Here is a 22,703-nt window from a genome sequence, read left to right on the forward strand (position 1 = left end):
ACTAACTGAACCGAAATTGACGGTTATCGACTGTAAATTCTGCTATAAATGTCATAACCGGAAGAAACCGCTAAACCGGAACTACATTAGTTTACTCAAACCTCCGTAACAGAGAGGTACAAAGCGTATACAAACAGATGGTCTTTTCTAAAGTGACATCGCTCAATAAAAAAAGTTTTTATTCGAATCAGATCCTTAACTTTGAGACTTTCTCAGCAACCAACTTAATCTCACGAATCCTTTCTTCAACCAATTGCTTCAGCTGCTCCTCTTGATCCGGTTTGTTTTCATCAACTTGAATAGCTTCTTCTCCATTGAGAGACTTGAAAACCACAAACGATGCTTCAGCTGCGAACAAGGTTGGAACATCCACGACCTGTTTTTTTGGAGCTTCTATATCTTTCCCAAGAATGTCAGCTCTCACATGGTTCGTGATGACAGATGTGTAATCCTCTATGTATTTGTCAATAGGATCAAGCGCGAGATATATCAAGATCTCCCAGCACTTGAGGAACTGTTTCTTGTTGATCTTCAGAGTTTCACGGACTTTCTCAATGGCATTCAGAGGCGGAGTGAATCGAGGTGTCTGAGCTTTCTTTGATAGCTTACCCTTTGTGAGAGTCTGAACAGCTGAATCAATGGCTGGTTTGATAGGGTCGAATGCGCGCAAGCGGTTTATGTCTATGCAAGTGCGAATGTGTTGGAACTTCTCTGATGGCTCTTCTACTGTCAGATCGTATACGTTTTCTGCTGTGGCCACTTTGTTTACAACCTCCACCAGATAGCTTCCAAAACCTTTGCCTTGGAAGGAAGGCAGGACCAAGATCTGAAATCAAAATTAAGAAACAGTATAAACAGTCAAATCGAAAAGAATACAAGAAGAACTGAGGCATATATATTGTACCTGGCTGAGTCGCATCCTTAACCTGTCAGGGTAACGGTAGAATTTATAAACTGCAGTAAAGCCCAAAATTTGATACAAAGGCTCTTCTTTATGCTCCTTCTTTTGAATTAAGAGATATAAATGCCAGTCAGGATCAGTGACATCAATCGGGTTGCTGCCTGATATAATGGACCAACGTCTGGTTAATACCAACAAGAGAACATAAAAATTAGGAGCAAGGGTGTGTGTGTTTGCATACCATCGACAAAAAGAAGAACAAGGGGCACCAATCGGCTATAGAGGAGTCCAGCATTTGGAGAGCCAATTTCCATCCGTAGAACCTGAGGAAAATAGACCATTATGGTTTTTTTTCTTAAACCAATCTGCAGCTCCACTGCTGATAAAAGCATCTCTGACTAATTTGCTTCATTAAGATTATAAGATACCTGGAGATCTATAGGTTCCACTTGAGCATTGATTCTGCTTCCATCTATCACTCCAGAATGCACTACCTCTCCGTTTGAGACCATATTCCTAAAACAATCAATGAAAACGTTAAACAATTATACATACACAAAGATTATAATGAGGAGCACATCTTAGAAAACACAGGAACAAGTTTGAGGTAAGTATGAAAGCATCCAGTAGGTGTGTCTACCTGATAAAATCTTTCTCTGTTGAAAAGGTATTCAGAAATTCATCCTTGTTATCAACAATAGTCTCAGCAAATATGTTCTGGGTGGAATTGAAATAGTTAATCATAAGAATAGAAAAATGCTGGGTCATTAGATACTATGATAAGACACTGAAGTTGACTATATTATTACCTGTAAAGCAGATTTGAGGTCCGTGATGCCTTTGTCTCCCTTGGAAGAATAAACAAAAAGACAACAGAAAATGATGCTCCAAGACGCCATACATAAACAAATCCAATGGATTAAAAGTGAGTTAGACACTTACATTGGTTGTGCTCTTGTATGTAATATCAGCATATGAATGCAATGAAATGCTATTAATCCATACGTTTATCTGAAACAAATAAAGTTGACAGCAACGCTAAACAAGACAATGACAAGACCAGAAACTTTAAAAAAAAAAAAGAGCAATGTAAATGTAAAAGAGCAAAAGTACCTTCAAACCATGGTAGCCATATATTTTTCCATCTCCATCAAAAAAGTCGTTTAAATCAACTGGATTAACACAAGGAACTTCAGGAAAACCCACTTCCTCTTTGCTAGAAACTAGAAATCAACCCACCACAAAAAAAAAAAAAAAAAAAGAGAAGGTCAGATTATGTAACAACAACAACTCAAGAAACCCAATACAGAAGACATTCGTCACCCTCCTATGAGACTCATTCGAAAGAAAATACAAAAATCAACACACCCTAAGCATGATAGCAACTATGTGTACTGAGAAATTGACACAGAGCAATGACAATATCGCAATCACACACATACTCGAAACAATTTCATCTCATACAAACAAAATATTTCAGCCATTTCAGATACAAAATTGCCATTAAAATTGCCGATAAAGCCAAAAAACTACACACCTGGAAGGCGAAAGCATAAATAATAAAAAAGAAATTAAACATCAAAATCAGATACGTACCGAGATAAATTTTGATGCACTCGTTAGCCTCCACACCAGTATCTGTTACCGACAAAAAAAAAGAGAGACCAAATTAGAAGAAAAATACGAAAAGCGGAGCTACAATTGGAATAGGAGAAGAAATTACTTACCGGCGGGAGAGAATCCGACACGGCGGCGTTTCTTGGGCTCGGGGCCTGGACCGGCGGCGGATAGCTGCTTCTGAACCATGGAGAGTCGAGGCGGGAAGAGAGTGAGACAAAGGCGGGAAAGTTGTGGAGGGCTTATGGATATTTAGAGAGAGTGATGCGATACTCTCAGTAAAGGTAAAGCTTTAGGGATCTTTTTTCTGTATTCTCTTCTTGAGAAGAACAGACACCACATGATCCGCACGTGACTTCTTCTATCATAACTATTGCGAGGCCCGTTAACAGCCCAGCTACAGATTTTTTACATGGAATATAAATAAGCATTCAGCTGATTTAGCAACGAGGGCGTTTGGTCTAGTGGTATGATTCTCGCTTTGGGTGCGAGAGGTCCCGAGTTCGATTCTCGGAACGCCCCCATATACTTTTTTATCTTTTCTATTCAGTTCTGTTGCCAAAAATAACCGAGATTTTCAAAAAGTCCGTAATTTGTAAAAAGATGTAATAACTGTCCCCTACAAAATGTGCCAAAATGTTACAAAATGTGCCTAATTTAAGTCCATCTTTACGAAAGGTCAACTTGTTCAAATTATAATTGGGAAAATTGCCCAAATAGAACAAAAAAATCAGGTTATTGTCCCTTTGGTATAAAACTAATTTTGTCCATTTTTTCTCTTTTTTACCCTTTGTATTTCTGAAAACTAATGAAATAAATAATTTTGAGAATCAAAAAAATTATTAAAAATATAAACAATTAATAAAAAATCTATATACACAAGCTGGTAATTTTCTTTTGTTTAAAAACTTGGTAAATAAGATTTTTAAGATACGTTCTACTAAAAGTAGAATGCGTCTTCAACGAAAAATAGTATAGTAGAAAACAATTTCTAAAATAAACACGTTCATCTACTTCTTTTAGAACACCCATTTTACTATTTACTAAATTTCTAAAAAAGAGGAATGCGCATTCTACTAATCGTAAAGGTATCCACTTTCTTTCCGAATGCATCTTCTACGTTTATAAAGTATTCTAAATTTCGGAGAATGTATTTTCTATAATGTACTCTTACGTCTACTCAAAGTAGAAAATGTATTCAGAATTTTTATCATTCTTCTAAACTTTTAGAAGTCGCCTTCTACGGATAAGAATACCTGATTTTTTGCGAAAATTAATAAAATTTCAGTTAAGGAAATATTCTAAAAATCTCCTAATAATATTTAAACTTCCTAAAACGTGTTATGGTCGATTTTACTTGAAAAAATTAAAGTAAAACCAATTCTCCCTTCTCTTCTTCATCAATCTATGGGTTTTCCATAATTTTTTTTTTGATTCTTCTCGCAAACTCTTGTTCTCTATGATGCATATCTATACCTTTTTTTCTTTTTTTGTTTTCGATTGCCTTTCAAAATTTTTTTCCTTTTTTCCATTAACTTTTTTTTTTAAATTCAAATTGTGTTCAATTAGATTAAATATAGGGATAGTTTTGGGATTATGAGAAAAAATATACTATTGAGACAACTTCATGTTGGTTTTATACCAAGAGGACAGCAACCTTGTTTTTTTGTTCTCTTTTAGCAATTTTCCCATTATAATTTTGCTTTTTATTCGATTCTGTTTATTCACTCAATTGTTCCCATAATTTTTTTTTAGATACAAAAAAAAAAGAATTAAAATATTCAAAAAAAACATATTTTTTTTTTGAACAATAACAGAATTAAAAAATGTTTATTCCTGTTTTGGGGATTTTTGACAGTTCGAGTGTGTCATGTTACAAGTACCGGCGTCTATGGAGAAATCACCGCAAACTTTTAAAGAAGAGAGAGAGAGAGAGAAACAGAGTGAAGGAAGGAAAAAAAAAAAAAAAGATAATAAGAAAAACTAAAAATCGGTTCTTTTTCCAGAGAGGTCTTAATAGGAGAGAGGAGAGAGAGAGAGAAAGGAGGAATCGCTTTGTATATAAGCTAAAGAAAAGCCAAAACATTCTAGAGGGTAGCGAGAGGAAGAGGAAGAGGAAGAGGAGAGCCTTCTCTTGTTATCCCGCGGCAAATAAAGGCAACAACGACGGCGGAAACGGAGGAGCTTTTATTGCCAATGGCGGAGTCAAACGACTCCGTTTCCGTCGACCTTGGAACGATCTATCTTGGTGGCAAGGTCCTTTCTTCTACCTACCCCTTTTCGAATTTTAATTGCAATTCTGGCTTCTTGAAATTAAAAAAAAACTAGAGTCTTTGTCTCTGGGTGTATCTTAATCTTTGCTTGAATCTAATTGATATCTTCTGATTGAGATTATGTGGGAAGAATGTTATGGTTTTGTCATTCATTTGCAAGGCATTGTTTGATTTAATTGATTGGTAATAACATATCTCATTTTCTTTTGGAAGATTGTAATGGTTTGTTGGAAAATTCTTTGCTTGTGGATCTTCTCTTTTCAAATATATCATCTTCTTCTTCTTTTGTATTCCTTATTCTTTGTCTTATTTTCTTTTCATTCTTTTTGTATAAAAGAGGAAAAACTCCAGCTGTTGTTGTTTACCTTTAACCCTTTGTTTATTTAATGATTAAGACTAATGCTTCTTTATTATCTCCTTAACACTCATATTCTTGCTCCTCGTCTTACACTGTCATTCCCTTTTTTATTAAAAAGAAAAAAAACTCACAATGATTAGAATTAAGCCATTCTTTGGATGATGATGAATTTTTGATTCTGTTTATTGCCCCTTAAAGTAGAAAGCTGCACATGGAATAGTTCTAACAGAGATGTTTTCTTTATTGTCTGTGTATATATTATTTCCCACCTAAAGTAAGTTGTCATATTCCCAGCTTTTAGTATACAAAATACAAAAGAGAAGTTGATGAATTGTTTTACTGAAGATAATGGTAAAGATATGGTTCTGTTGGTGGTGGTTGCTTTTTGTTGAAACTTGCTGGTTTTTTCTTGTGTTCAGGAGCATCGTGTTAAAACTGCTTGTGGTGTTGTGTCTGTCATTGTCTATGGAGATCGAGAAAAGCCAGCATTGATTACTTATCCTGATCTGGCCCTTAACCGTAAGTCTTTACAGGATCCTCTTGTCTGTTTTGCTGACATTCTAATGGTTGTTTGCTTCTTCTTCTTGTTCTTCAGATATGTCATGCTTCCAAGGATTATTCTTCTGCCCTGAAGCAGCTTCCTTGCTACTTCATAACTTCTGCATTTATCATATCAGTCCACCCGGTCATGAGGTCCATATTTTACTTTCTCTTGTTTTTAGTTTGCCATATCCTTTGCTTGGTGTGATTACTCACATGATTCCTCTCTTTCCACGAAGAGTTCTTGCAGTTAGGAGCTGCTCCGATTTATCCTACTGATTCAGTCCCTTCTGCTGATGATTTGGCGGATCAGATCCTTGAAGTGCTCAACTTTTTCGGGTAATGATTGAATGAAGCCCTTATTGAAGTTTACATACATGTTAAATAATGACGTATAAGCTTTTTTTGTTCAGCCTTGGTGCTGTGATGTGTATGGGAGTGACTGCAGGTGCTTACATCCTCACATTATTTGCGGTATGTTCCTATTTTATCTTCAGTCTTCTCCACAATCCGTTTCCTCAGACAGACAATGTGTGTTTATCATCTGTTCTGTGTCTTTAAACTTTTCAGATGAAACATAGAGAAAGAGTTCTCGGTTTGATTCTTATCTCACCGCTATGCAAGGCGCCGTCTTGGTCTGAATGGTTTTACAACAGAGTTGTCTCAAACTTGCTGTATTTCTACGGAATGTGTGGAGTGGTAAAAGAGTTTTTGCTTCAGAGATATTTCAGTAAGGTGCGTTAACTGCAGTCACCATTACTAGTTCTGCTCTAATTAAAATTGGTTGTGAAAAAATTGCTTCTACTTGCAACAGGAAGTCCGTGGTAACATAGAGATTCCAGAGTCAGATATAGCACAAGCTTGCAGAAGAGTCAGTGTTCTACCTTTCCTTTTCTTTTGTCCTGATTCATCAATATATAGATACCTCTGTATATCAAGTAGTTGACATAGATTTTGGTAATGTCCACAGCTGCTTGATGAGAGGAAAAGTGTAAACGTCATGCGGTTTCTTGATGCCATTGATCGGTAAAACAACAAACATCTAAGCAGCATTCATTGTGTCAAATATTGGCTTTCTTAATTTGATGGAGAACTAAAAGTTTGCTCTTGCAGGAGACCTGACATCTCAAGTGGATTGAAGAAACTAAAATGCAGGACGCTTATCTTTATCGGAGATCAATCTCCCTTCTATGCAGAAGCTGTTCACATGGCAGCAAATTTGGATAGAGGATACTGTGCTTTGGTTGAGGTTCAGGCTTGTGGTTCGATGGTAACGGAGGAGCAACCACATGCAATGTTGGTTCCGATGGAATATTTCTTGATGGGTTATGGACTATACAGACCATCTTATTTCACAGAGAGCCCTAGAAGTCCTCTTAGCCCTTGTTGCATTTCACCTGAGCTTCTCTCTCCTGAAAGCATGGGATTAAAGCTTAAGCCTATCAAAACCCGAGTTTCTACTTGCTGACGTTAAAATCTTATTAGGGCTGTTGTAGATATAGAACAAACACTAGGGGAGATCTGAGGAGAAGACGAAGCAGGGAACATTCAAGCCATCCTTATAACACAATTCTTTTGTAGCCAGCCATGATAAAAGACAACAGTTCTTTCGTTGAGAAGAAGCCACACATGTTGTTTCATTATTTCATTTTTTTAATGCATATATGTAAAATGTTCTGTTGTTGTGACATTGTAACAATTGTTTTGTGATGGGACACTGCAGATTCTGTAATCTATTTCAATAATAAATTCATGTTGGATATGAATCTTTCCACCTCTACAAGAATTCGATTTTATCACATCGCCTAGCTTCTCTGAAAGTTTCTTCACCCTTATCAATGAATTCATTAGTTTCTTTGCGTTGGTATTAGAATAGGACAGCCAAGTATGTATGTGGTAACTCCTTGTTTTGGCCCATCAGTTCTAACAAAGAAATGGAAAGACCGGAACATGGGAATGGATTCAATACCTATGCAGACTACCCTATTTCAGTTGTTGTGCTTTCCTAAACTGCATACCTATACAAGGGTTCAATTTTCAATTGAGTTGATCATAGCTCCCAAAAACAAAGATTTGGTCTTTTGTAACGATTTGTAAGCCCATGTGTCCACTAAAAGATTCAGCCGCTACCAGAGTTGTGGAGTTACTTGGATTGGTAGTTAACAAATAAATTGCATATGAACTAATGATCAAATAACAAGCTCCCCTTGTTATTGCATGAACATCTTAACCCAACAAAACTCAGTCAGACATTCCATCAGACTTTTACCTCAAAATACATACAAAGCTCGATCACACAACCGAACAATCAACGAGGTTGTCAGCTTTCAAAAACACATTAACAAATATAATAACTTCAAATGATGTAATCTGACCATTCCGAGATGAACGAAGTGTGATCCATCGATTCTCCAGGACACTCCTCATCATGCATCGTTGGTTTCTCTTTCCCTCCGACAAGCCTCGCCGGATTCCCAACCGCTGTAGCCCGTGTAGGAACATCAATCAGAACAACAGAGCCAGCACCCACTTTAGCTCCTGCCCCGATCTTAACATTCCCGAGAATAGTCGCTCCAGCTCCGATCAAACAGCCGTCACCAATCTTCGGATGCCTATCCCCACAAGCTTTACCTGTTCCACCAAGCGTCACGTGGTGGAGGATCGAAACGTTGTTCCCAATCACAGCTGTTTCTCCGATCACGACACCTGTCGCGTGGTCGAGAAGTATCCCTTTCCCGATCCTCGCTGCTGGATGGATATCGACTGCGAACACGTCGGAGACTCGTGAGTGAAGAGCTAACGCTAACGGCTTACGCGATTGAGTCCATAGCTTGTGCGAGACACGATAGGCCTAAAAAAAACAAATCAAAAACTCATTTAAATCGTACGGTGCAGATTCACCAGATTGAATAAAAACAAAATCGGACGGTCCAGATTCACCTGAATTGCGAGGAAGCCTTTGTAATTGAGAAGGCACTGCGAGAACGAGATACACGCCGGATCACGTACGCGAGCAGCGCGCAGATCCGCGACGGTGGCGTTGCGGAGAGAAGGATCGGAGGTGAAGGTGTTTAGGAAGAGATCGTATAGAAGCGTGGAGAGTATTAAAGCCCACACCAAGGCCCATATTATGATCCAATATGAAGTGTTTGTTAACAATGTAACTAGGGTTCCTTAGGACTATATATATGTTGTTAGATGGTTAGTGTCTGTAACTTTGGCTGCGTTGAATGCAGCCTCTCCTTTCATATTTATGAATCATTTACAATCTTATTTATCTTGGTGACAAACATAAAGATTCTTCCTTTCTTTAGTTTCACTGCACAGTAAAGCTTCTTAAAGCTATTTTATTTTCTGTGTCAATAAGCTTTTACTAGCAGAATCTATCTTGTTTTGAGTTTATTCACATGGTATCAGAGCTTCAGTCGATTTATTGGGAGTCTCTCTTTTCCTCTTCTAGCTTCCGCTTACTCTATCCCCACTAAAGCATTCAGATTTTTGAAGTCGTCACTTCACTGCCGTTTCTGAGAACCCGTTGAAGCCAAATCGTAGTCAAGCTCCATCCTTTGTGTTTAAAACAGTGAAGTTATTTTCGGCTTCTATCTAAATCAGACATCTCATGATCTGGAAATTATGTTCAAGCTCGCTCAGAGATTATCAACTCGTCTCCGTCTCTAAAACATGTCGTCCTCTTCCTGGAGCTTCAAGCAAAGTGGGTCTAAAGAAACATCACACAAAAGCTTCACGTCAGCAGGGTTGTGGTAACGCGTCGGAGACTATGGTCATCTTACTCAGAGCTTGCTTGTATCAATGCCAGATACAACAAAGAAAAGAGATGGGTTTTGAAAATTTGGTGAAGCATTGAGCAAAGCCGTGACATCACATCAAAAAAAAAAAAAAAATCAGAGATCATGGGCAGAAAATCCAGCGTGGACTCGATCCAAGGTAATTTCTTTGTTCTAAGACAGAACAGAACATAGAGTATTGCCTTGTAGTCATAGTTTGATAGGACATTGCTGGTTCGGTGCTTTGTTCTGGTTCAGATGATGACTAGTATAGACTAAGTCTGGAATTAAGAGGTTAGTTGGAACGGTGATTGAATAGGCTTGTTTTGGGTTCGATAAAGATGGGATTTATGGTTGAAAGTTCCTGGTTTGACGGATGCACACCAGATGCTTGATGAAATGCTAAAGAGAAGTTATTTTGCTGAAGATTCATTGAGATTGTGGTTTAATGAAAAACAGTAGTTGGGTTAAGAAGAAGACATTAAGAGCAAGATGTGGCTGCAAACGGATAGAAGAGTGCTTATGTTGAAGGCTAGCTTGTAGTAAGCAAAAGAAGGAGCATGGTGTTTGACTCAAAGCTGAGACATAGTTACATTACTGTCACCTGAAGCATGAAGACAGTGGGTGATTTTCCTTTAGTAAAATAGAAAGAGAGTACCTCTGAGAGAGTTTGGAAGCTCTACAAGTATCTACCCTAAGGAATGGTAAGAAGCACCTCTGAGAAAGTTTATGATAATTCTACAAGTGCAAAAGACACCTCTGAGAGAGTTACGTTAGCTTTACAAGTGCATACCAAGTTATGGCCACACATACCTCTGAGAGAGTTTATAAAGCTCTACAAGTATAGGCCAATATGAAGTTGTATATGGCTTTGAAGAAGAAAATATGCTCTGCTCTTATCAGCTCCATTCTACCTTCAGTCCACATGTCCAAGACTTGCTACAGACCTCATCACCAACTAGTCTTCTACAAGTACACCCAAGTAATCAGGTTGTGGTTTCAAACTCAGCAGCTTCGTGTTCACCCGCAGCTAAGTTTGCGGGGGAGTATTAAAGCCCACACCAAGGCCCATATTATGATCCAATATGAAGTGTTTGTTAACAATGTAACTAGGGTTCCTTAGGACTATATATATGTTGTTAGATGGTTAGTGTCTGTAACTTTGGCTGCGTTGAATGCAGCCTCTCCTTTCATATTTATGAATCATTTACAATCTTATTTATCTTGGTGACAAACATAAAGATTCTTCCTTTCTTTAGTTTCACTGCACAGTAAAGCTTCTTAAAGCTATTTTATTTTCTGTGTCAATAAGCTTTTACTAGCAGAATCTATCTTGTTTTGAGTTTATTCACAGAGAGGAGCGTCGAGGAGCAAAGCTTGTTTCCTAAATGAAACGAGATCGATCGCTCGAGAGATGAATGAGAGAGAATCGTCGAGTAAAGGTAGCTAGCTAACGCCGGCTCCTCCTCGGCGTCGTGGCGAGCTTCCGCTTTGATCTGTGTCCATAATCCTGCAGCCTCCGCATCAGCCGCAGCTGCGAAAATCTCCGCCGCGGCTTCTGATTCGGAAGGTTGAGTGTCGTTAGATTGGCTACCCGGTGAATGTTGGAGTTCTTCGGCCGGCGGCATTTTAACGACGGCGATAAAATAACGGTTTGTTCTCATCGTGCGGAATTTAAACCATACGTTAAAATAATAGACGGCCACGTAGCATATGAGTAGCGTGATAAAATCTGAGCCGTTGATTATTCTGTCCGTTAGATTAAAATTAAATTCGTCCTTCCAAAAGTTGACGGTGGTGATTCACTGTAGGAGAGCACACCTCATTGAATTTATTATTTAAATGATAAAAAAAAATAACAATTAATTCGGTACAGAAAATGGTACAATAAACAAACAAAACCGGTATGGTACAAACAATTCCGGTTAGGTGACAGCGTAACTTAACCAAGTCATGAAGGGATGATGACTCTCATTCCCTTATGCTCTTCACATCTTTTACGTCCCTTTACCGGAGATCTTTCACAGACCAATCCATTACTCACTTTAACACCGCATATCACTTGTGTTCCGGCCACCGGATGAAACTTTACCGGCAAGCTATCGCCGGAGGTTTTCTCCTTGTGTTGCCAACACCTTTTGCTTCCTTTAGGAGAACTTCTTGTGCAAGGTCCACCACTCTTTGTTGTAGCTTCACAGAAGCGACTCAAAGCTTCTTCTTCAGCTATGTTTCCGGTAGGCGGTTCGGGATCAGATTTCTCGGTTTCGACGGTTTTCTCACGGTCTGTCCGGTTAAGAAGAAAGAGGAAAGCGTTGATCCTCATGCCTTTATGATCCTCGCACCGTTTTCTTCCTAGAACAGGTCTCTTACTGCAAGGCTCCATGTTTGCTAAGATCACTCCACACGTGACATCAGAGTCTTCGTGATTGTAATCTTGTCCGACAGAACTCTCGGGCTGTTGTTTTACCGGTGAAACACGGCAAACTCTCTGCCCTTTATGCTCTTCGCATCTCTTTCTTCCTTTAACTGGACTTCTATTACAACGACCACCATTTCCAAGTATGACTCCACAAACAGAACCATCTATCTCATCAAGTTTGTCTGAAACCGGCTGAGGTCTAGACCGGGAGAGTTTGATAATGGAAGCGAGGAAACCGAAACTCTTCTTCTTCTCTTCAACAACATCAGAGCTTAGCTTTCTCTCTTCTTCAAGCACATGCTTCTCCCCTTTGATTCTGATACCAACTTGGTTCCGGAGAAAAGGGAACAGCACTCGTGATATCCCGGACTTTCTGCTCCTCATAAACTCGCGATCACCGAGCTTTATAAGCAGATCAAGCTGGCGTCGTTCCCCGTTGCTTCCTTTGTTCCACGCATAGTCAAACGTGCTCAAAAGCATCCCTTCCGTTGCCTCAGCTTCCCTCTTAGACCCCATCTGATACGTCACACGAGTTAGCCTCAAAGTTATTACAGAAGTAAAGAGAGTAAGATAAGAAGACATAATTAATTACCGGAGCCCATCTATACACAACCGAGCCATCTTTGAAGAATATGTCCTCAAACAAACCAGCGGTCACAGTCTTCTTATCAGGAGACTCGATGGCTTCACAGTCGTTAAGGTTATTGTTGTTAACTCTTCGCAAATGAGCACCGGATCTTCCATAACTTTGAAGTCTAGATCTAACGCTTTCAGCCTGTCCTAGATATGCAGCGAGGACATCATCGGAGTCGAGCTTCCGGGCTTGGTCATGACCGATGACTGCTACACCGAGCTCATACAGACCAGGACAAGATCTACGAGGTAAGTTCTGGACTCTGTATCTTGCTACACCGTCTTTCCCGTTTTTGAAATCCTCCCAATCATTGGATCCTATCAGAATCTGTGTATAAAAGTTTTAACATCAGAGTCCCAGCTTCTTTGATAAATAGACAAGATTAAGATCAAACCACTTCAAAGTTGCAAACTAATTAGGTGTAATAAATTGAGAAACTAAAACAAACTAAAAAACAGAGGAGTGGAAGCAAATAAAAGCCTGTAATAACCTATGACACAAACTTATTCAGACCAGAGCTTAGATTATTTCATAGATATTCAAGCATCTGCCTATGGAAATCGAAGATGATTTATTTCAATTTCGACTGAAGATCAGAGGATACAACAAAAGATTGAGCAAAAGCCCCAAAACTCAGAAACTTTAATTTCAAAATTGAGGGAGAGGGAGAGAGACAGGACCTTCCACTTGGAGAAAACGGCGTCGTGTTTGGTTCGCTTGTACTCTTCTCTCTTGTATACAGTGGGGACGACGGCGAAGAAACTGCCGTCGCCGAAATTCATTCCGATGATACAATAAGTTAAGGTCTGTGTTTTTTTTTGTTCTTTTTCTCAAAGCTTTATTTTATTTTTATATAATTCCAAGTCACAAACTGATAAAGAAAGATAAGAAAGTCTCCCTCCAAAAAGAGAATGGTTTGATTATTATATGCTTCTTTCTTTGTGTATCATGTTACCGTTAGAACGGCGAAGCTTTCTCTGTACGTTTTAAGGATTAGTGACTGTCATCTCGCAGTCAGTGCTGAGAACGTAATTAGCATAAAATGTAGCATTATTTTCCTATGACCAATTAAAAATTCTATTGGTTATATTGTTTTCCATGTTTGGGATTTTTCTTCCCATCAACGGAATAAACGACTCCAAAACCTCCAAGTGCTCATCGTTTATCGAATCTCCTCTTACTAGTCCACCAACTCCAGTTTTCGTAAGTCAACTATATTGCTGCTACATCAATAATTGTTTTTTTTTTCTTGGCTCATCTGGAGGCATGGACGTTCGGGTATCCGTTGGCGTTCGGATTTAATTCTACTTTATAACACCTACTAGGTTTCATTTTAGTAAATTTTCAAGTACGGATCAGGTTCGGATATAACACATCGATTTCGGGTCGTTTTGTATCATATCTTAGAACCCATAAATTAATCATATATCGTTCTGTTTCGAGTTATATCAGATTGGATATACCCAAAATAAAATTTGGCATTTAAAAGCAAAACATAAAAATTATATACTTATTTATATATAATTAAGTATTTAAGGTATTTATTTAAATTTAAATACTTATTGTTAGATATCATATCAAAATAAATATTAAATTAAAATTTTAAGTATATACTTATGTTTCATATAATTATATTGTATACTAATTTGGACATTCAGATCGGTTTTTTCGAATTTTTTTTTGGTTTTTCGGGTTCCATCGGATTCGGTTAATAATATTTCGGGTTCAGATATGTTTTGTACCACCTTACAAGATCCATTTTGGTATTTTTTTACAATTCAGACTGGATTCGGATCGGATATTTTGGTTTGGGTTCGGTTTGGATTTACGGTTACAGATTTTATGCCCATGCCTATATAATCATCTCTATGGCTAGGAAATTCATTGGGCCTTTTCTCTTCATACTTGGTTCAGTTTGGTTTCTTCTTGGGCCATGTTTGCTATAATGGGCTGCCTTGCTACATTTTAGTTGAGCAAAAGTTCAAAAGGTAACGAATAAAATGGAGGAAAGAATAATACTCATGTTCTAAAGCTTGTTCAGTTTGAATTTTCTCTGTGGAATGAATTGTACTATCAAATGGCTTAGTCAAGAACAATAGCCCACATCTTTGCACATAGCCAACATGTTTCATTTAGTCATAATACCATAACTGACAGAAAACAATAGTTAGTTATTAGTGTGCTTTTTCATGCAGCCATTAAATCCAAAAAAAATTGTTTGCAATCTTTTTTCAGTTTGGTAAGAGTATATGTTTCTCTGTATTACAAATCATAAAATATTAACTTGGACTGATTTCTAATATGACACATGATATATTCGATTACATCACTAGAGTTGATTTATTGGAACACCTTTCATGCTTTAATAAAGTACAAATCATCTTTATCCAACTTTCTTTTGTCACTTTCTCCACTGAAATAAATAAAGCAAACATGATGAAAAAAGCATGCAAGTGCAACGTTCATCTCCTTAGTTATTTAGTACTATCATTTCCTTCCTTTTCTTTAATAAGTATATGTTTTGAATGAATTATGAGAATCGATTCTATAATGTTATTCTTTGTCATAAAAAATGAAAACTTGGGGCCATAACTTGAGAATGAAGAAAGAAACGGTCTTATTTTTAAAAATCAAGTCGAATAAGTATTATCCTTTGACACAGCTCTATTGGATTCTTTTTCCTCTTCTTTAGAATAAAGCAGAGTCCTTTGTGCATATATATATATTTTTTATTCTTTCTTTCTCCTTTTTATTATAAAAATAAAATAAAATTGCAGAGAGAATAGAGTTGAAAGAAACTCCAATCATATAATAATAATTAGCCATTGTCTCTTCCTTCAAAGAGAGCTCATTACAAATCCTAAATACTTCTTATTTGTCTTTTACTCTGATATTTTCTTTCTTCAAATCTTCCTTTTGGAGCTTTCCTGTTCTCTCTACCTCTGTCTAAGAAATTAGTGTTGTAAAATCCAAAATCTGAGTTACATCATCCAGCTTTTGACCCCACCAACCAACCAATAAAGGATGAGCAAAGTCTTCTTATTCTCTACAGCAAAGCAATGCTCACACCGTTTTCATGGAGCTTAAAAGTCTTCAAAACCTAACCAAGGCTTTGAAATTTCTCAGAGAGAGAGAGTGAAAGAGATCTACTTTTAGAGTCTAGGGATTGGCTCTGTTTAGAGAGAGGGAGAGAGAAAGTAGTGTGGGTTCTTGTGCTGTTGTGTTTTGTGCATCTGTTGTTCTTGGGTTTCTCAGATTAAACAAAAAAAAATAGTTTTTATTAAGAGACATTGAATCTCACACACTTCTACACACTCACACGCGTAAATTTCTCAACTTTATTTTTATTTCTCGAGCTTTTGGGTCACTTCTGAAAGCATCTTGGGTTGCGTGATACTTCCACTTTCTCATTTCAGGGAAAAAAAAGGGTTTAGATTAAGTGGAAGTGCTAAAAGCGTGTGAAAGCAAAGGTTGAAGAAGAAGAAACTTGAGGGAGGTTTAGGGTCTATTTGGATTTATCTATCTAATCTAGAGAATGAAGCAGAAGGGTAGTAGAGAGAGAGGTGTTGTGGTAGGGAAGAAAGTAATGGTGGCTGTTAGAGCTTCAAAGGAGATCCCTAAAGCAGCTCTTCTTTGGACTTTAACTCATGTTGTCCAACCTGGAGATCGAGTTAGGCTTCTTGTTGTTGTTCCTTCCAATTACACAAGTAATCCTCTCTTTTCTTTTCTGTCTTTAATTCACAAAATCTTGTCAAGGCATTGGTTTTGTCTTGTTATATTTGATTCTTAAGGTAAAGGGTCTCATCTTTTTGTCTTGGTCTTTTCAGGTAAAAAAATTTGGGGATTTTCTAGATTTACCAGCGACTGTGCTTCAGGCTATGGTAGATTTCTTGCTGGGACTGATACAGATCGGAAGGATGATATTCATGAGTCTTGTTCTCAGATGATGTTCCAGTTACACAATGTTTATGATGCAGACAAGGTACATGACTCCCTTTCTAAAAGATTATAGCTTTCTCTTGGTTAAGTCAGATCCATAAAAGAGTTTCATTTGCTTTTAATAATAATAATGCAGATAAATGTCAGAATCAAAATTGTTTTTGCTTCACCTGATGGAGTCATTGCTGCTGAAGCCAAGAAATCAAACTCAAACTGGGTCATTCTTGACAGGTAAACACTATAAATGCATATCATTTGAGATTTACTTTTGAGTGGGTTCTTGACCTTGCAAAGTTCTTAAACAGGGGACTGAAGTATGAGAAGAAATGCTGTATGGAGCAGCTAGAGTGCAACCTTGTGGTGATCAAGAAGTCACAGCCAAAGGTTATTCGTCTCAACTTGGTGAAAAATGCAGATACAGCGCATCCACAAGCCATTTCCACCTTAACTTCAAAGTCTGCGAGAAGCTCAAGAAAAGGAAAAAAACTGAGGGAACCGTTTGTGACTCCGGCCAGCAGTCCAGACCAAGAAGGTTCTTCTTCACAGACCACAACCGATATGGGAACAACTTCATCAATATCTAGCTCTGATGCAGGAGCTTCACCGTTTCTTGCCTCTCAAGTCTTTGAGGGACTCAATCCATGGGTCAGTGATGGAAACAAGAGCTTCTTTGAATCTGATTCTGACTCTGATGGTGATAAGTGGAGTCCTTTATCAATGGCTTCCTCATCTGTGACAGCATCTGTTGTCGTGAGTCCTAGTGGGGACTTGTCCAAACCTCACACAGAAACTCCAAGAAAATCAAGATTTGCTTCGGTTCTGAGACTCGGTTCGTCTAGGAAAGAGCCTGAAGCGGGAAAGGAGATCCGTAACTCTGATACATGCTTAAACAAAAGCGTGAGGGAAGTTGTTTCTTTATCAAGAAAGCCAGCTCCTGGACCTCCTCCACTGTGTTCAATATGTCAACACAAGGCACCTAAATTCGGAAACCCTCCAAGATGGTTCACTTATGGCGAGCTGGAGACAGCAACTAAAGGTTTCTCTAAAGGGAGTTTCTTGGCTGAAGGTGGGTTTGGTTCTGTTCACAGAGGAACGTTACCAGATGGTCAGATCATTGCTGTGAAGCAATATAAGATTGCTAGTACACAAGGTGACAGAGAGTTCTGCTCTGAAGTTGAGGTCTTGAGCTGTGCTCAGCATCGGAACGTTGTTATGCTCATTGGACTATGCGTGGAAGATGGGAAGAGGCTGCTCGTTTATGAGTATATCTGCAATGGGTCGTTGCATTCTCATCTCTATGGTAAAAGCTTTCTACTTTTGGTATGTATATAACATTCTTGGTTTTTAAAAGTTGCTAATAAAGGAAAGTTTTGATAGGTTTGGGGAAAGAGCCGTTGGGATGGTCAGCGAGGCAAAAAGTTGCGGTTGGAGCAGCTCGTGGGTTGAGATACCTTCATGAAGAATGCAGAGTAGGTTGCATCGTTCATAGGGACATGCGTCCTAACAATATTCTCCTCACTCATGATTTTGAGCCTTTGGTACTTTTTACTTTTTTCTCAATCTCTCTCTCTCTCTCTCTCTTATGCTCTTTTGAGTGTGTGTCGAAAGCTTGAAACTTTACAACGTTTTCTAGGTTGGAGATTTTGGTCTTGCGAGATGGCAACCAGAAGGAGATAAAGGAGTTGAAACCAGGGTGATTGGAACTTTCGGGTACTATATTCTTTTTCTTGATTTACTTGTTGAACACGTTAATGAAGCTTGCAGTGTTCTGTTTTTTCTTCAGGTACTTAGCACCTGAGTATGCACAAAGTGGACAGATCACAGAGAAAGCAGATGTGTACTCTTTTGGGGTTGTTTTAGTTGAGCTGATCACAGGAAGAAAAGCTATGGACATTAAACGTCCTAAAGGTCAACAATGTCTCACAGAATGGGTAAATAAAACTATGAATATCAATCAAAGTTTTTGTCTTTTAAGGCTATGTGATGCTTACAAAGAAGAAACTTTTTTTTTCAGGCAAGACCGTTGTTGCAGAAACAAGCTATTAAAGAGCTTCTTGATCCACGGCTAATGAACTGTTACTCTGAACAAGAAGTTTACTGTATGGCGCTATGTGCTTACCTATGCATTCGCCGTGACCCTAACTCTAGGCCACGAATGTCTCAGGTTTGTTGCAGTAGCTCATCTGAAAAATACTTTAAAAGTTAATAACATTTTGTCAATTTATGTGCTTACTTATGTCTCAGGTGTTACGGATGTTGGAAGGAGACGTTGTCATGAACCCAATGTAGAAGCTTCACAGGGGAAAGGGTCTTCTCATGGAGTTTGTAGACTACTTAATAGCTTTCTTGTTTAAGAGTTTTTTGTATATGTAAAAGTCAAAGATTCAAGTCATGTCTGTTTGCTGAGAATTTTGTGTAGGTGAAGTTTGTAATGTAATATGCATGTATTTTATAAGATTGCTGCAAAAACTATTATGAACATAAAATATGTGCTGCTCTCCAATTTAGAAATCTTGATTCTTTTTTCTTAAAAAGTTGTTTATTTTCTATTTTTCTCATCGTCCTGTCGCCAAGGAAAAATACAACAACTTTGTAGATGATTTGCATTTTTTGGGTCTTTATGAGTTTTGTCTGGATTCTTGATGATAGGGATATTTGTTATGTTTATGTTAACCAACTAACTTCGGTTGGAATCTAGTAGTTCTACCAACACGTGAGTTGTTACCAGTTACCGATTTTCTCTGTTTTATAGAAATGCTATTTTAACATTTTTGCTTGATATACACAAGACTGGGTAAAAATAGTTGGTATTTGTCCCATATCCGCTACTTGCTTCGTACTTATTTGGAAAAAAAAAGTATCTGTCGTTATCAAGTTGAATACCAAAGCACAAAAATGTATTACTTATAAATATGGGGTCAAGTAATAAGTAGTGGGGAAAAAACTAGTACTCATCTTCTTAATACCGGCTACTCTTAAGAATTACTTAATTCTATTTAGGTTTGTGTAAAATGTTTTTCCTATGGAATGTATATAAATAATATAACTAATGGATTTGAGACACATATCTATAGCAATGTAGTAAACGATGATCGTGTCTTGGCTGATCGTGTCGATGGTGATTTTGAAGGAGGTGGGATCGTGTCTTGGCTGATCGCAAACGATGATCGGTTTCCGCCGGTGAACTGTCAGACCGGAGACGCGTGTCCTGTCAAGGCCTTTTCTCAAAAACCTGTGATAAAGCATGCGGACACGTGCCTTTGTTATGCTCATCTCTTTGGAGAAAGTGATTGGCTTTTGATGGGTTTGTATTGGGCTTTCGATGTTACCATCATGTAGTGGCTTATGCTTTTATCAATGACTTAAGGTTGACAAGGTGACTTTACCAGATGGTCAGATCATTGCTGTTAAGCAATATAAGATCGCAAGGTGACAGAGAGTTCTGCTCTGAAGTTGAGGTCTTGAGCTGTGCTCAGCATCGGAACGTTGTGATGCTTATTGGACTATGCGTGGAAGATGGGAAGAGGCTGCTTGTTTATGAGTATATCTGCAATGGGTCGTTGCATTCTCATCTCTATGGTAAAAGCTTTCTACTTTTGGTATGTATATAGCATTTTTGGTTTTTAAAAGTTGCTAATAAAGGAAAGTTTTGATAGGTTTGGGGAAAGAGCCGTTGGGATGGTCAGCGCGACAAAAGGTTGCGGTTGGAGCAGCGCGTGGGTTGAGATACCTTCATGAAGAATGCAGAGTCGGTTTCATTGTTCATAGGGACATGCGTCCTAACAATATTCTCCTCACTCATGATTTTGAGCCTTTGGTACTTTTTACTTTTTTCTCAAGCTCTCTCTCTGTTCTTTTGAGTGTGTTCAAAGTTTGAAACTTTACAACGTTTTCTAGGTTGGAGATTTCGGGCTAGCGAGATGGCAACCAGAAGGAGATAAAGGAGTTGAAACTAGAGTGATTGGAACTTTCGGGTACTATATTCTTCTTCTTGATTTACTTGTTGAACACGTTAATGAAGCTTAAAGTATCATGTTTTTTTTTTGTTCAGGTACTTGGCACCTGAATATGCACAAAGGGGACAGATTACAGAGAAAGCAGATGTTTACTCATTTGGTGTTGTTATAGTTGAGCTTATCACTGGAAGAAAAGCTATGGACATTAAACGTCCTAAAGGTCAACAATGTCTCACCGAATGGGTAAAACAAACTATGAATATCAATTGAAGTTTCAGTGTTTAAGGCTATGTGATGCTTACAAAGACGAAATATTTTTGTTTTGTTTTCAGGAAAGACCGTTGTTGCAGAAACAAGCTATTAAAGAGCTTCTTGATCCACGTCTAATGAATTGTTACTCTGAACAAGAAGTTTACTGTATGGCGCTATGTGCTTATCTTTGCATTCGACGTGACCCTAACTCTAGGCCACGAATGTCTCAGGTTTGTTGCAGTAGCTCATCTGAAAAATACTTAAAAGTTGATAACCTTTTGTCAATTTGTGTGCTTGCTTATATGTCTCAGGTGTTACGGATGTTAGAAGGAGACGTTTTCATGAACCCAATGTAAAATAATAGTCTTTTTTTCTCCTCATCTATTACTCAGCCACTTAAATACCCAGAGACAACAATATTTGTGAAAATATTTTCCTTAAAGTTGGAATAAACATCATTATTGTGTTGGGTTTTTGAGACTATTTAGTTAAATAATACTCCTGTCTTTCTCCTTTACTACTGTAACTTAGATGAAGTTAAATGATTTAGGTTCGAGATAACCATAAGGAGCCCATTAGACCATCCGCAACGGAGGATGTAAATGAATCCTTAGTCCATAATCCTAAGCAAATACCAATACAATAATAATATAAAACCTAAATAAGCTAAGGAACAGTCTTTAATTAAGGATTAAAATGAATGAATCCTTGTTGACGTGGTCTTCTTCCTTTTAGCGTTTTCTGTAGTTTCTTTCTCTGTCACTCTCTTTTGAAGATGGGAGCAAATGGTCGGTGGCTGCTCTCCCCTGTCTTATTCTTCCTCCTCCACTTTCATTGCCACTACTACTTTGTCTTCTCCTACATCTCTCTTTCTAAGAAGCTTCCTTATCCAGTGCCCTTTAAATCTGAGAAAGCCTGCACCTTTAAGGTGTCTGAGATCACTAACGATGGAATCCCCGAAACCCATCCTCGATTTCGAAAAGTTCGACAATGGGTTTGTTCAGAAACTCGTCTACGATGCTCTCGTTTGGTCTTCCCTTCACGGCCTTGTCGTCGGTGACAAAACTTATCAGGTTAGTTAGTCCTCTCAAAGTTCCTGTCTTTTGATGTTGGGTTCAACGTTTGAGGCAAAAGTCAAAATCTTTGAATCTCTATGAGTCGTTTGTATGTAGCTGATTGATTGATCACTTGTTAGAGATAGTGTTGATGAGAGGTTTTGATTTACAGAGATCAGGAACAGTTCCAGGGGTTGGGATGATGCACGCCCCCATCACATTGCTGCCGACTCCATTCCCTGAAAGTTACTGGAACCAAGCTTGCGAAGTTGCTCCCATCTTCAACGAGTTGGTTGATCGTATCAGCTTGGATGGCAAGTTCATACAAGATAGTCTCTCCAGGTTTTAGCATTTGCAAGATAGTCCCAGAACAGCTATGTTTGAGAGGAAGAAGTCTCCTAATCGACTTGTTGTCGACGAAGCCATCAAAAGAATCTGAGTTTGTGTATCCTCCTTTCGATTTCTATTTTTTGTTACTGCTGTTTCGATTTCGTTTCACATATGACATCGGAGAATGGCGTTGTTCTGGTTCAAACTTGTTAATGAAATAGATAGATGCATTGAAGCTTCACTTGAAATTGAGATGAGAAATTGTGTGATTTGATAGATGCATGTGTATGATGAATTTGAATGTTCTGGCATGCTCACAAGGATCTCACATGCTCTGAAATTTAGTGCTCATCTGAAGTTTGGGACAATTGGAGTTGCTGAACACAGCGGCACTTGGAGTTGCTTGGAAAAATTATTCAGCAGGTTAGCAAAACATATCAATAACTAGTATGTATCTCTGTTTTGTCAGTCTCATTGTCTGAGTTTGGAAACTTTAGTTTTGATGGGGAAATTGGTAACGCTCATTCATAACAGCAAACTTTGAAAAAGATTGAGAAATCTTCCATACACATTTGGTCATACACATTTGATCATATTACATGTTTAAAAAAAAAAATTATTCCTAAGGACTCCAAATTGGAGAA

General features: G+C 38.1%; 7 protein-coding genes and 1 non-coding gene across 8 annotated transcripts; 5 read left to right on the forward strand and 3 right to left on the reverse strand.

Moving 5' to 3' along the window:
• Positions 1-23: 23 nt before the first annotated feature.
• On the reverse strand, positions 24-2,860 carry LOC106371474 (histone acetyltransferase type B catalytic subunit-like). Its single transcript, XM_013811551.3, has 10 exons — positions 2,629-2,860; positions 2,498-2,539; positions 2,015-2,124; positions 1,844-1,912; positions 1,711-1,749; positions 1,542-1,618; positions 1,330-1,417; positions 1,143-1,224; positions 905-1,062; positions 24-826 (listed from the first exon to the last, which is right to left on the reverse strand). The coding sequence occupies exons 1-10, from the start codon at positions 2,705-2,707 to the stop codon at positions 188-190; spliced, it is 1,383 nt and encodes a 460-aa protein (XP_013667005.2). The 5' UTR covers positions 2,708-2,860; the 3' UTR covers positions 24-187.
• A 108-nt stretch (positions 2,861-2,968) lies between these two features.
• On the forward strand, positions 2,969-3,040 carry TRNAP-UGG. Its single transcript has one exon. It is a non-coding gene; the product is annotated as a tRNA-Pro (tRNA).
• Positions 3,041-4,430: 1,390 nt separating this feature from the next.
• LOC106371478 (protein NDL1) lies at positions 4,431-7,455 on the forward strand. Its single transcript, XM_022693287.2, has 9 exons — positions 4,431-4,774; positions 5,569-5,668; positions 5,745-5,842; positions 5,940-6,028; positions 6,103-6,163; positions 6,260-6,424; positions 6,504-6,560; positions 6,660-6,715; positions 6,803-7,455. Exons 1-9 carry the CDS (start codon positions 4,715-4,717, stop codon positions 7,155-7,157), a joined length of 1,041 nt encoding a protein of 346 aa, XP_022549008.2. The 5' UTR covers positions 4,431-4,714; the 3' UTR covers positions 7,158-7,455.
• Positions 7,456-7,875: 420 nt separating this feature from the next.
• Positions 7,876-11,172, reverse strand: LOC106371480 (serine acetyltransferase 5). Its single transcript, XM_013811556.3, has 3 exons — positions 10,828-11,172; positions 8,630-8,786; positions 7,876-8,540 (listed from the first exon to the last, which is right to left on the reverse strand). The coding sequence occupies exons 1-3, from the start codon at positions 11,136-11,138 to the stop codon at positions 8,046-8,048; spliced, it is 963 nt and encodes a 320-aa protein (XP_013667010.2). The 5' UTR covers positions 11,139-11,172; the 3' UTR covers positions 7,876-8,045.
• A 124-nt stretch (positions 11,173-11,296) lies between these two features.
• Positions 11,297-13,561, reverse strand: LOC106371479 (protein EFFECTOR OF TRANSCRIPTION 2). The gene is made up of 3 exons (XM_013811555.3): positions 13,208-13,561; positions 12,486-12,854; positions 11,297-12,409 (listed from the first exon to the last, which is right to left on the reverse strand). The coding sequence occupies exons 1-3, from the start codon at positions 13,307-13,309 to the stop codon at positions 11,426-11,428; spliced, it is 1,455 nt and encodes a 484-aa protein (XP_013667009.2). The 5' UTR covers positions 13,310-13,561; the 3' UTR covers positions 11,297-11,425.
• Positions 13,562-15,234: 1,673 nt separating this feature from the next.
• Positions 15,235-19,000, forward strand: LOC106371481 (inactive protein kinase SELMODRAFT_444075). Its single transcript, XM_013811558.3, has 10 exons — positions 15,235-15,850; positions 15,944-16,234; positions 16,355-16,509; positions 16,603-16,697; positions 16,772-17,766; positions 17,844-18,004; positions 18,100-18,176; positions 18,250-18,397; positions 18,481-18,630; positions 18,711-19,000. The coding sequence occupies exons 2-10, from the start codon at positions 16,063-16,065 to the stop codon at positions 18,753-18,755; spliced, it is 1,998 nt and encodes a 665-aa protein (XP_013667012.2). The 5' UTR covers positions 15,235-15,850; positions 15,944-16,062; the 3' UTR covers positions 18,756-19,000.
• A 221-nt stretch (positions 19,001-19,221) lies between these two features.
• Positions 19,222-21,030, forward strand: LOC106369626 (inactive protein kinase SELMODRAFT_444075-like). The gene is made up of 6 exons (XM_048742154.1): positions 19,222-20,045; positions 20,123-20,283; positions 20,364-20,440; positions 20,518-20,665; positions 20,755-20,904; positions 20,986-21,030. Exons 1-6 carry the CDS (start codon positions 19,856-19,858, stop codon positions 21,028-21,030), a joined length of 771 nt encoding a protein of 256 aa, XP_048598111.1. The 5' UTR covers positions 19,222-19,855.
• A 414-nt stretch (positions 21,031-21,444) lies between these two features.
• LOC111201303 (glutathione synthetase, chloroplastic-like) lies at positions 21,445-22,159 on the forward strand. The gene is made up of 2 exons (XM_022692999.2): positions 21,445-21,747; positions 21,902-22,159. Exons 1-2 carry the CDS (start codon positions 21,460-21,462, stop codon positions 22,076-22,078), a joined length of 465 nt encoding a protein of 154 aa, XP_022548720.2. The 5' UTR covers positions 21,445-21,459; the 3' UTR covers positions 22,079-22,159.
• Positions 22,160-22,703: the final 544 nt, after the last annotated feature.

Source organism: Brassica napus, chromosome A10 (assembly GCF_020379485.1).
Source record: "Brassica napus cultivar Da-Ae chromosome A10, Da-Ae, whole genome shotgun sequence".
NCBI lineage: Eukaryota > Viridiplantae > Streptophyta > Magnoliopsida > Brassicales > Brassicaceae > Brassica > Brassica napus.